Source organism: Vulpes lagopus, chromosome 2 (assembly GCF_018345385.1).
Source record: "Vulpes lagopus strain Blue_001 chromosome 2, ASM1834538v1, whole genome shotgun sequence".
Lineage (NCBI taxonomy): Eukaryota > Metazoa > Chordata > Mammalia > Carnivora > Canidae > Vulpes > Vulpes lagopus.
In genome coordinates this window covers 45,017,658-45,030,707 of record NC_054825.1, presented here as the reverse complement: position 1 = coordinate 45,030,707, position 13,050 = coordinate 45,017,658, and the positions used below count along the sequence as shown (strand labels likewise).

General features: G+C 53.4%; 1 protein-coding gene across 1 annotated transcript in view; it reads right to left on the bottom strand.

Annotated features, from left to right (window-relative positions):
* HCN4 (hyperpolarization activated cyclic nucleotide gated potassium channel 4) overlaps positions 1–13,050 on the bottom strand; it is a 41,744-nt gene that overhangs the window by 10,510 nt on the left and 18,184 nt on the right. Inside the window, exon 2 of the mRNA XM_041731335.1 lies at positions 6,240–6,663. Within this exon, the coding sequence (XP_041587269.1) occupies positions 6,240–6,663 (424 nt within the window). The remainder of the gene's footprint in view (positions 1–6,239; positions 6,664–13,050) is intronic.

The window sequence follows — 13,050 nt, the reverse complement described above, 5'->3', positions numbered from 1 at the left end:
TGAGAGACAGAGAGAGAGAGAGAGAGAGAGAGAGGCAGAGACACAGGCAGAGGGAGAAGCAGGCTCCATGCAGGGAGCCCGACGTGGGACTCCATCCCGGGTCTCCAGAATCAGGCCCTGGACCAACGGTGGCGCTAAACCACTGAGCCACCTGGGCTGCCCTATGCAATACCTTCTTTTCTTTGGGTATCACCTATGTGTTTTGTTCCTCCGTAGCTGATTTTCCTCCAGGATCAGGTTCTTGTCTAGTCTGCCTTTATCAGGACCTCAGCAATGAACAAAGCAGACCACATGGTAGGATCTCAGGAACCGAGAAGTGCTCAGCGACAGAGGTAAAGGGGAAGGTGACGATGACAGTGATAGGGGGATGATGGTAATCAGGGCTGCCACGAGTGTATATGGTGGCATTTGAAAAAGGCTCTGGGCAGGTGCAGCCCATGGGGGCCCCTGCCTCTGCCTTCCCGGGAAGGAAAGGGGCCTTTGCCTGGTGGGCACGGACTCACGGGTCCTGCATGGCGGTGGCGATGGTGGTGGTGGTGGTGGTGGCCGTGGCGGTGGTGGAGCTCGGTGTTGGGCTGAGGAAGCTGGAGGGGGGCCTAGTGGGGGTGGGGGGGTGGGGGGTGGACTCTGGGGCGGCGGGAGGGGCACTCTGGATGGCTCTCCGTGCAAAGCCAAAGGCACCTACGTGGCAAAATCTGAACTTCCTGCCAAGGGTTGGTGGAGTGGGGGGCACATCCATCCAGGCTAGGAGGGTAACCCGGGGACACAGGCGGGGCAGACACACACACGCACTCTGGCCCCAACACGACGGCACCCAGGTGTGGTTGCTGAGAGTGAGTCTGGCAGTTGCTGGGAGAGGCAGCTAACCACTTGTGTGTCCCCGCTGTGGGCTGGGGCCGCAGGCCACTCGCAAGTCAGCTGCGCTGCACAAATATTTGTCTTGCTCTTTATACTTCATTAAAACCCCCTTTTACGATGTTGGTTCTGACTGTGGGGGTTGAGTACCTTCATTTCCAGGCCCTGCAAGGCTCGCTGGGCGGGCAGCCTGGGCGGCTGGCCCTCTGTCCCCACATGGCCCTCGGGGGAGGCTCCGGAGCTTGCCGGCCACCGTGCAGAGACAGAGCGACATGTCCTCCAGCTCGGCCAAGCGCCTTCTCTGCTCTGAGCCTGTTTGCTCATCTGTGTAATGGACCAGTAACTGCCAGCTCCCGGGGCTGTCTTGGGGATCAGGAGAGATGATGTCCACAGCTGGTACACAGTAGGTACTCAATGCATGCTGGTTCCTCTCCTTCCCTCTCTTCCCCAGCCTTCAAACAAAGAGTTGGTTTCTCAGTCCTGGGGAGAGACCAGAAACTGGAGTTTCCGCCAAGGCTTCTGCTCAGGGCAGGGTTGAGTTCCCTCCCAGGGAGACTCATATTCTCCTCAGGGAAAAGACCAACTTCTCCCTGCGTCTGAGGGACCAGTGGCCGCCCTGGGGTCAGCGATCCCAGGCCAGAGAGGACGGCTGGTGCCCGAGTGTCCTGGGGACAGCCTGGAGGTGGCCCAGCTGAAGGTCACCCTGGGTCCCCTCCTGGGGCCTATAGAGTGCCAACCCCTACCCTTAAGAGCGCTCCTCAATTCTGAGCGAGAAAGAAAAATCGAAGTCCGTGGAAGAGGAGACTCCTCGGGAGGCTCGGCCAGGCGCAGCCTCCTCTCTCCAGCCCTCCTCCCCCGGCTCTCGGCTGCCGAGGGAAAGAGGATTCTGGGATGGGTCGCTGGGGTGCTGGGCCTGCTGGGGAACATCCGGAGGGTGGGGGGGCGGCGACCACGGTTTCTAACAATAGCCTCTGTGCCTGTAACAAGCTCACACCTCCCAGGGAGGGAAGAGGCTTGGCTGGGAGAAGCTTGGGAAGAGGAAGCTGACCTAGATCGCCCAGGATGGAGGCAGAGGCTGGCATCCTCTGAGAGGGTGGCTTGCAACCTGCCCGAGACCCTCCGCCTCTCCTGACTCCCGAGACGCTTGAGGACTCTCTGGCGGGGGGGCTGGGCTGGGCGAGGCAGTGTGGCATCTCCACGGCTTCACCAGGGACACCCAGGGCCACGACAGTGTCCTCAGGGTCAGCTAACGTGGTCCCTGCCAGGGGAGGCCAGGGTGGGGACCAAGCCCCAACCCCAGAACATCAGAGCGCAGTCAGGAAAACGAGGTCCCCAAAAGGAAAGAGATTCACAGAGGGAGTTAGAGGAGAGAGAGCAGGATTTTCTCTACTGAATACCTCCTCTCCCGAATCTCACGAAGACCTGGGACTTCTGGGGTCCCCCCACTACTGTCTCCAGGCCACGCTGAGGCAAGAAGCCCCAGGCCTAGGGCAGGCTATGTGGAGACAGGGTTCCCGGGGCCAGCTGGGGAAGCCCGATCCAATCCCGGGGGTCCAGTGGGAGCCCCTGGCTGGGCGGTGTCCTGCAGAAGCCAGCTCAAAGCAACTTCCTCCCCGCTGGTGGTCGGATAAGGGTGTGTGAGGAGGCGGCGGGGAGTCATCTATTTGGCCTCCTGGGATCTCCGTCCCTGCCCACGAGACTGAGTACCAATGTCCAGTTCAGAGCTCTGACCTAGGCCTCCTGGGGCCTCTGTCTACCCCAGGAAAGAGCCAGGACGAGGCCTGCCTGGCCAGTTCTGGAGAGCCCAGCGGGGAGCCAGGCCAGGGAGGCAGTGGGGACAGAAGCTCCGGACCGAGCTCCCAGGATGCATGGTGCAGGCACATGGTTTCTCAGCCGTCTGCCAACTCTCCCCAAATCCTATGGCCCCCAGGGCCCAGGCGTAAGGAAGGAGTAAGGGTGGTTCCTGGGGGGCTGGAGCCTGGAGACTTGAACCAATGCCACAGAAGGTCAAGAGTGGCTACTTCTCTGCTTTTGATGATAGTCTAGCTGTATGTTTAAGACAAATTGAAGGCTGGGGGGTGGCCTTGGGGACTGAGAGACCCAACATGGTCTGGAGGTCTACCTGGAGGTCTCTAGGGTCCAACCTCCAGGCCACTGTAGTTCAACTTGGGACAGAAACCAAGAGACTACTTGTCAGGACATCCTAGGAAATATGCCTCCATTCTTCCTCTGCAGCCACTCAGGGGGGCCCTCGGCCCCCAGCCCCACCCCAACACTCTCCCCTCTCAGGTCTGAGCTCAGATCCCCAAGCCAACATCTATCCCTTTGCACCTGGAGGTCCCAGAGGTACCACACATCCAACCCATCACGCAGAACTGCCCCACCCCTCGGCCCGCTCCGCTGCCTGCCCTGCTGCCTGCCGTCCCAAGCGCAGCTGGGAGTCTTCCAGAGGGAGGGACAGATGACAAAATCACTGGCATCCTGCTTTCAGGCGACCTAAGAATGCAGGAAGTGCAGGGAACCCAGAATCAGGAGGCCCAGTTCCAAAATCCTACCACTGGGCCAGCCCGACTTTCTGCCCCTGTTCCTCACTGACAAACAGGAATAATCAATCCTGCCTGCTTCACCTTGCCAGCTAGGTGTGAGGAGCCAATAAAACAAAGGGTAAAAAGTATTTGAGGGGTGCCTGGGTGGCGCGGTCAGTTAAACACCCGACTCTTGGTTTCAGCTCAGGTCATGATCTCAAGGTCATGAGATCGAGCCCCATATTGGGCTCTGCACTCAGTGTGGGGTCTGCTTGGGATTCTCTTTCCATCTTCCTCTGCCCGCCCTGCTCGTGCTCTCTTTCTCTCTCTCCTCTCTCTCTCTCTCTAAAATAAGGAAACATGTCTTTAAGGGAAAAAAAAGTACTTGAGAAACATAAGCCCTCCCATAGAGGTATGGAGGGTTACTCAGACAAATGACCAGGGAGGGGCATTTATCAGACCATCCACCAGGCTGCCTGCTAAGCATTTTATTTTATTTTATTTTATTTATCTTTTTTTGGAGGGGGCAGCCCCGATGGCCCCGCGGTTTGGCACCACCCTCAGCCTGGGGTATGATCCCGGAGACCCGGGATCAAGTCCTGTATCGGGCTCCCTGCAAGGAGCCTGCTTCTGCCTGTGTCTGTGTCTCTGCCTCTCTCTCTCTCTCTGTGTCTCTCATGAATAAATAAATAAAATCTTAAAAAAAAAATTTATGCTAAGCATTTTATAAACATCATCTCGGGGCACCTGGGTGGCTCAGTGGTTGAGCGTCTGCCTTCAGCCCAGGGCATGACCCCGGGGTCCTGGGATCGAGTCCAGCATCGGGCTCCCTGCATGGAGCCTGCTTCTCCCTCTCCTTGTGTCTCTGCCTCTCTCCCTGTCTCTCTCATGAATAAAAAAATAAAATCTTTAAAAAACAAAACATCATCTCATTTAATCCTTCCAACAATCCAGTGAGGATTATACCCACTTTGCAGATGAGAGACTGAGGCTCAGGGAGGCGAGCTGGCACCAAGGTCACCCTGCTAGACAGAGCCAGGATTCTAATTCAGGCCTCACATGTGTAACCCTTGCTAGAGCCCCCAGACCTTCCACTGCTTCCACTCCTCATTGCTGGGAGTCAGGAGAGCTAACTGGGCTCAGCTCCAGCTCCAGCTCGGCCAGATGCCTGCCACATGACCTTGGGCAAGTCATTGCCCCTCTTCGGTCAGCAGGAATAATGCAAATTCTCCTACGCAAAGAGAGTTTCTGCCACAGAGTGACACTGCCAGGCTGGTGTAGGCACTTTCGCAGCACAGGTGTACGTTCCTGCTCCCTCTGACCTCAATCTGCCAGTGCCTCGACCATCAGCCACGGGCGCTACTGTGAGGGCCCAAGCTGCTGCTGGGGTGGGGGCCTTATGTCCTGAGCATGGGAACTTCCATCCAACCAAGCGCAGGGGTCCTGGAGACCAGCAGACCAGCAGTGAGCCATGGCAAGAAACGTGCCTCTGCAGAAGCTTCCCCAGGCTCCAGCCCGCTCTGCACCCCAAGGTGGGCAGCCTCACAGCATATACCTACCCCCACGCTGGCACCTCCAGACTGGCCAGCCTGCTGCCACTGCCAAAAGGCATAAGTTGGACGGAGGCAGATGCAGACAGAAGCGCTGGCACAGTCACCTGCTGTTTTACAAACTCCAGCCCACAGTCCTCCTCTCTTCCTCCCACAGAGGACTGCATTCAGCCCATGACTGAGTTAGGTTTGTTCCAAACGGTGTTGGCCCACCAAGTTCTTTTACAATTTTTTATTTAGTTTCTGTAGCCAGGGCTCTGCCCACAGCCCCTAGGATCCCTTTACGGTTCTTGTGCACATGACTCCAGGCTCCTTGCATGTGGGCTTTTCACTCCTGCCAGCTAGCCACTATGGCTCTTTGTCAGAGACCCACCCCAGGCTGCTGGGAGCTGCTTTGCCTACCTAGCACCAAGGGCGGGAAGTGCCCTGAACCAATGGCTGCTGTGCAAGGGGATATAAAAATTCCAACTCCTTGCCCTGACTGGGACAACTCCAAGGTGTGAAGCACAGTGTCCCCAGAGCTCCCCACGGAACTTTGCTTGGTGTCACCTTTATTTGGCTTCCTTCCTTCCACCCTCTGTCCCTCTTCCCTAGCCCCCTACCAGATTATTCTTGGGAATGTTCCCTGCCTCAACCCCACTGGGGGAAAAAGCCACTTTGATGCAGATCCTCACCTCAGGGTCTGCTCCAGAAGAACCCCCAGGACACCTAAGAATGTTGCCAACAAAATTCACAAAAACCCAGATTTCTGCTTCTCATGATCAGTCTGTAGATCTTGAAACCCTGGGCCTATTCTCTCTTGGCAACAAGTGGCTACAGTGGAGTAGAGGCAGATGGAAGGTGTATTCTTCAGTTATCCCCAGTCCACCACACTCCCTACTGCCTCCCACTGGCCCCTTTCACCAATTTACGTTCCCTGCCTGGCCCCTACAGCCTCATGAGTTTACGTTCTCTACAATATTGTCCAGTGGTTAACAGTGCAGGCTCTGGCATCCGGGTTCACAAATTACTGATTATGTGACCTCATACAAATCCCTTAAACTTCCAGTCTCTTGGTTTCCTTACGTAAAAAGTGAGTGCCTCTACAGTTGTCAGAGACTTAAATGGGATACTGCCTGTAAAGTGATTTTCATAGTATCGAGCACACCATAAGAAGTCAAGAAATTACTAATATTTGTCCTCTTGGAGCAGATGTGCCTGCTACAATCCGACAGCCCAAATCCAACTATCTGAGACTACCTGCTGGCCCCTCACTCCCCCTGTGGGAAAAATATCCCATCCTCTGAGAGGTTTGGGTCTTACCACTCACCTCTTCCCACTGGTGAATATATCGAATGAGGCGAGAGAGACGCAAGAGGCGCAGGAGGCTGAGGATCTTGGTGAAGCGGACGATACGCAAGGCCCGGGCAGTCTTATAGACTTCTGAGTCGATGCGTGTTTCCACGATGAGGAAAATGTAGTCCACAGGGATAGAGGAGATGAAATCCACCACAAACCAGCTCTTGAGGTACTTCATCTTAATCCGCTGCGGGTCCAGGATGATCTCTGTGTTGTCCTCCACCACAATCCCTGTGCGGAAGTTGAGGACCAAGTCGATGAGGAAGAATGTGTCCGACACCACATTGAAGACAATCCAGGGTGTGGTGTTCTCATCCTTGAAGAAGGTGATGCCCACGGGAATGATGATTAGGTTTCCAACCATCAGCAGCAGCATGGTCAGGTCCCAGTAAAATCTGCCCAGAGACACAGGGGTCAGTCTCCAGGAAGACAGAAAGAATGAGTTACAGACCATGGGAGAAAACTCCAAGGGAGAGCACATGTGGAAGAATGAAGTCTCAGAAGGTTCTAAGTGACTTCGTGAGATAGGCACAGGGGTACCATAGGCAAGATATAGAGATTGGCAGAGAAAGGCTCTCTTTTCCCTAAGGATACCCCCTGCCTGTCCCTCTGTCTGCTCCCCAGTGACAGGCCTTCCACTCCCAGCCCCACCTCCCAGTGGGAGTCAGGCTGAAAAGCAAACCAGTGATGTCCAGAGACAAGTGTGAAGCTGTTTCAGCAGTAGGAGCAGTTCGCCCCACAGGACCCCAGCCTCAGGCCAAGCTGCTCCATCCTCCCTGAGGGTCAGCTATGGCCTGAGACAGGCTGGCAGGCAGACATGCTGCAGCCTGTGACCAGAGAGCAGGGGAAGTCCAGACACACAGCAGGTACCTGGGTGGCAAGATGTCTGGGATCCAGCCCCAGCTCTGTCACAGTCATGTTGTGTGACATTAAGCAGGGACCCTCCCTGCTCTGGGCCTCAGTTTCCTCACTGTGCAATGAGGGGTGGAGCCTAAACACTCTGTCCCATAATTCCGATCTGGCCCTCACCCACACAGGCTTTCTGGGGCTCTCCCTTTAGTCTATCCCCTATAGTCAGAAAATGCCTGGCCATCTCCCTCCCCCAGAGGTTTACATTCTAACAGAGGGTTGGGGAAGGACAGTGAGATCTTCAAGGGCATGAAGTGTTAATGAGGGGATTTCAGGCACCAGTAAGGTGCCACTCAATGCAATGGAGTGAGATCAGTGGGGGTTTACAGTATCATTTCTCCTAAGGTGTCAAACCAATTGCAAGGGTTTCCTGAGGGAGGTGGGAAGGGCCCTAGCGTGAAGCCACCTGGGCTAGCAGGGGCCCCTCTGGAGTGTGCACACAGCACATGCAGGCAGAGACCCATGTCTAGAAGGTATGACCAATCAATCCCAGGGACCTTTCCCGAGTACCAGCCACCCCAGGGCTGGCCCCAAGATCTAAAACCTGCACTGCAGATCTTCAAAAAACCAAATTACATGAGGCAAAAATCCCCTCTGCTATTAATTTAGACAGTTACAAAATGACAGATAAAGGTATTGTTAAGTCAGGCAAAGTAAGCATGTTCTCTCCCAAGAGAAATAACCTTTCAGCCATCTTTAATTTTCGACTGCAAGAAAGCCAGGAGGGAGTAGGAGACAAAAAGACCAGCCTCCCCCAAGTCTTCAGAGAGTCCCTCTCCAAAACCTGCCAGAGGAGTTCCAGGTTTGAAAAAAATCACTTCACAGCAAATTGCTGTCTTTGCCAGGTTCAAAATGGTGCTATGAGTCAAGGAGAGGGCAGGGTCTGCTTCACTGAAAGTGGATGAGACAGCTGTCCCACATCACACAGCTCAGGGAAAGGGCAGCTTCTGGAAGGGCAGCTTTGGACAGCTCCTTTGAAAACCAAGCCATTCAGGGCCTCAAGTCAGAGCCTCCCAGGCTAAAAGCTTCTCATTCTAAGGCTGTTGCCAAAAGGTCAACTTCAGCTCCTTCCCTGACCTGCAACCCACCACCCTTCCTCCAGCTCCGAGCATCTATGCCATCTGGGAGAACCCAACGTAAGACCCAAGAACCCACCCTGGCCATCACACCCCCCACACAGAATACCTCACATCCTGCTAATGACGTGTGGGCCCCAGCAGAATGGTTTCAGCTTCAATGGGGTGTTCCTGAGCTGTGTACACTCTCTACACAGCCTCATGCACGTCACTCAAAGACAGCTGCAGACACTCATTAGAAGCACAAACAGGTATCCCCATTCACACACAGAGTGTGCAAACACCCCTATATACACATGGTCACCGTTCCTTTTCATTTAATCTCTTGGGAAAACCAAAACAAAACTGGCATCGAGAGGCTACTGAGGGCCTCATGGCCCTCTGTACATAAAGCTAATAATACACCCAGGCTACAGGAGTTTCTAAAATTAACAGAGTCGGAGCAAGGCGGCTGAGAATGCTGACTTGGGCAGGCCTGCCACTCCAGCGGGTTTCTACACTTTCCCCAGCTCTAGTTCCCTCAATTACAGACCAAATTTGAGACAGTAATTAACAGGAGAATGTTTGCATTTAGTGGTCTTCAAAAAACCAAATTACATGAGGCAAAAACAACCATTTCCTTGCATTCTGACTAATTATTTCAATCGTGAGTTTCCAGAAACTAAGGCATATTTCTGGTGCCTGATCTGGGCTGGGGTCAGAATGCTGGAGCACTCCTCCCCCACAAACCACTATCCTGGAGCATCACAGAGCTACCCAAAAGGCAGCATAATATGATGGGAAGAAAGGCCTTCAGAGCCAGCCAACCTGGGTTCAATTCTCAGTTCCATCATTTACTAGCAAGGCTTTTAATCTCTCCATGCCTCAGTTTCCTTGTCTGCTCACTGAGGAAAATAACAGTACCTAACTTGGGATGCCTGGGTGGCTCAGCGGTTGAGCACCTGCCTTCAGCTCAGGTAGTGATACCAGGGTCCTGGGATCGAGTCCCACATCAGGCTCCCCACAGGGAACCTGCTTCTCCCTTTGCCTCTGTCTCTGCCTCTTTCTCTGTGTCTCTCATGAATAAATAAACTCTTTAAAAAAAAAAGTACTTAATTTATACTGTTATAAGAATGACATGAATTGATATTTGTAAAATGCTTTGACCTATGCCTATCTATGTTATTAAATGAGTCAATAAGGACTCAAGACCTTATTCACAGGAAAAAGGTGAGGGAGGAAGATGAAAACGTCCAAGGAAGAGTCAAAACAAAGCATCTGCTGGCGGGGTGGGGGGTGGAAGGAAACTTATAATGGTTCTGAGAGAGTCCAGTGGTGGAAGTCAAGGATTCTGTGAACAGACAACAGAACCAGGCTAACTCAGCAAACTGATGTCCTGACCTCAGGGAGCTCATGGTTCCGTCAGAAGATAAGACTTAGAAGACACGTTGGGCAACGATGTAAGAAACCATCCTAGGCAGCAGCCCAGCCATCTGAGGTGCGGTCCCATTGGCCCAGAAGGGTGAGGCCAAAAAGTGCTCCTGGAGGAGCTGGGTTTTGGGAGCTGCCCTTGGCCCTGGAGACTACCTCTCCTTACTCTTGCAAGACAGCTGCACAGATAGATTTTCTAAAGCAGGCCAGGGGTTGGGGGTTCAGCACCACGGACAGCTCCCGGCACTCGGCCAGTCCCTTGGGCGGCTCAGCCAGGGGATCTTGGCAACAGCCTCCGCACAGCATCTTCAGCCCCTGGGCCCCTCTTCTTGCCAACCCCAGTGATCAGAAGCATCTCAAGTGATTCCATAATGTCTCTGAGCTTTTTTATTATGGGGGCTTCTTGGTGACTGAATTCATAAAGACTCCAAACAAAAAACATTTCACACGTATCAAGCACTTGCTTTGTGCTTTCCACATACTACTTGATTGAATCCCTGTACCAGCACTGAGGTGGCTGCTAACATCTATATTTTGCAGATGATGACACTGAGACTCAGAGAGAAGTATCTACTCAAGATCACACAGCTAGTGAGGGACAGAACGAGATTCCGAGAGGTCTGGGAGACTTGAGAGCCTGACCACTTAGGATTTTAGGCACCTCATTGGGATGCAGTGAGGGAGACCAGCCTTACTGGCACCTCTGCATCACACTGGGGAGGTAGCCTATCACAGCGGGTGCAGTCCTCTCTTGTAGACAAGAGAGGAGAGGGAGATACTGCCAGATGGTGACTACACTTATAGTGGTGAGCACTGAATAATGTATAGAACTGTTGAATCACTATGTTCTACACCTGAAAGTAATATAACATTGTATGTCACCTCTAGTTCAATCATAAAATTTTAAAAAGAGAGAGGAGAAGAGAAAGTTGTGAAGAGGTTTGGAGGGGACCCATCCTCCTGATGCTGGAGCATTCTGAGGTACTTGCTAGGTGGGGGAAGTAGCACACCTTTCAAATATTAAAAGCATCCCAGTCATAAGCCATCAGTCGGGCACAGTTGCGCCATCCTGTAAAGGGAGGTACAAACTCAGGTCCATGGAGGAGGGAATAGTAACATTTCCAAAACCTCAAGCTGGATGTACCACCTTCCCGCAGCACCTCGCTGCCCTAGAATCATTCATGGCTAACCCCCACAATCCAGGGTGTGCATCCATGGTGGTGGGTGGCAGGTCCTGGCAGGGAAGCAAGGGACAGCCAGACTCAGCCATGCTGGAGTTGGTACATGCCTGAATGACAGGCCTTGTTCTCTCCAAAGCCAGATGACCCTCCCCTATCCCAGTGTCCTCTAAGCTAAAAGGAAATCCTGGCCAGCAAAGACACCTCACCCTAGTTTCAGCCCCAGGACCCCAGACCTGTTCTCCCTTAATCCTGGACCTTACTTCCTACCTGGCCACGAAAACAGACAGGTGAACCTTCAGCAGGTGGGCATGGTCTATAGGGCAGCTTTGGAGGAGCAGGTGTCATGTGCAGAAGAAATGGGGGGATGGCAAAAAGCCAAGCAGCACTTTTACATTGACACCTAGAATATTTCATGGTTTGGTCTGAAAGGAAAGGTATGGCCCCAATACCTTTGGGAAGAGGCAATGGAAGGCTCCTGACCCTGAACTCAGAGACTCAAGGACCAGACCAAGGGCCCTCTCCTTCCCTAGAGGTGAAGAGGAGTGAAAGGTAATAAAATGGGGCAGGAGAAGTAGAAGTCAGAAGAGGGATGGTCCCCTTCAGCCTCCTTTTGTCCACACACAACCATGCTTGCCTTTAGCACATACGCTTGCACACATGCAGGCACGCACATGTACACACCTACATACACACCCCCATAATACATTTTTGCACATACTCTCACCTATGCATTCCTGCTCATTTTTGCCCTTGTCCACACATGCATACTTTCTGGCACACCCGCTTGCATACATCTTGACACAAATGACATCCACTGGGAATCCTGCCAGCTAGAAGAGAGCGTCAGTTTTTTGCCCATTACATTCTTTGCCATCCTTCGGGATTCATCTGAAGTGCTACTTCTTCCAGGCCTCTCCAACCCCTCAACGATGGAGCCTCAGCCCAGCCTGAGTCCTGACTTTGGACGCCCTGGAATGCTGTGGCTCCCTGAAGGCAGGGGCCTTGTCCCAGACATGCCTGCACTCCTGCCATGCTGACTGCAGGCCAGGGACCCCATGCTCTCTCCCGGGTGAGCGGCACACCCAGCGCCCCATCGATAACCCCTCCCTCTGTATAGACACCTCTCCTAGCACCACACCTGCATTCCCATCTGCCACCTGGAGGCCTGCTGGCTCCTCCACCCAAGTCCCAGGCTGAACTCAGCATCTTCCTCCTCAGAGCTGAATGGCACACTCAGCATCTCAATCACCTGGGCTCAAGACCTCAAAGCTATCCTCAGCTGTTTTCTCCTTCCTAAAGGCCCCGCATGCAGTGTCAAGTCTTGTCTAGCATCTTTTTTTTTTTAAGTAGGTTCCACACCCAGCATGAAGGGCCTGAATTCACAACCCTAAAATCAAGACCTGAGCTGAGATCAAGAGTTGGACACTTAACCGACTGAGCCACCCAGACACGCCTTATCTAACATCTACAATGGCTTCTGAATCTGTCCGTGACTGCTGTGTCCCAGATCAGCTCCTCACTGCTCCTCGCCTGGACCCTTGCCCTTGTTGCCTGTCTCTAGCCTCCACACTCTTTCCTTGCAGCTCACGTGATCTCTGGGTTATCTTCCCAAATATTATGATTTTATCACCCCTTGCTTGAGCCGTCTTGGCAGACTCCCCATGACTACAGAAGAAAGTTTGAGCTCCAAGGTCTGGCATCCCCTGTGCCCCACTTCCCCATTCTCCCTCCTGCTTCCTTCACAGTAGCCAGGGACACCCAGCCCTTGGCTCTATCTCCATCCACATTCCAGCTCCTCCCCCTAAGCACTGGCCCTGCCTCCTGAACCTTCACCTCGTGAAATGCCTTCCTTCATCCAAGACCCAGTTTGACTGCCTCCTCCTCCAGGACGTCTGCCTACCCATGCTGTTTGCCTGGGAGCAGCTTTCACATCCTGCCCCTTCCATCAGGCACCACCTAGGTCTCCTCTTAGCCTCCCAACACATCACAGAAACCAGGAATCCAGGAAGCCTTGTGTCTGGGACAGCAATGGGATCGGGGAACTCCCCCTAGATTCCCGAGCTGGCCCTTGGTTTTCCAGGTCCAGCACAGATGACAGCGACGACAATCAGACTGGTGGAGGACAGCAGTCAATGTTTTCTGGATGCTTACTGTGTGCCAGGCACTAATCGGAGTACCTTACACAGATTATTTCATTTGATCCTCA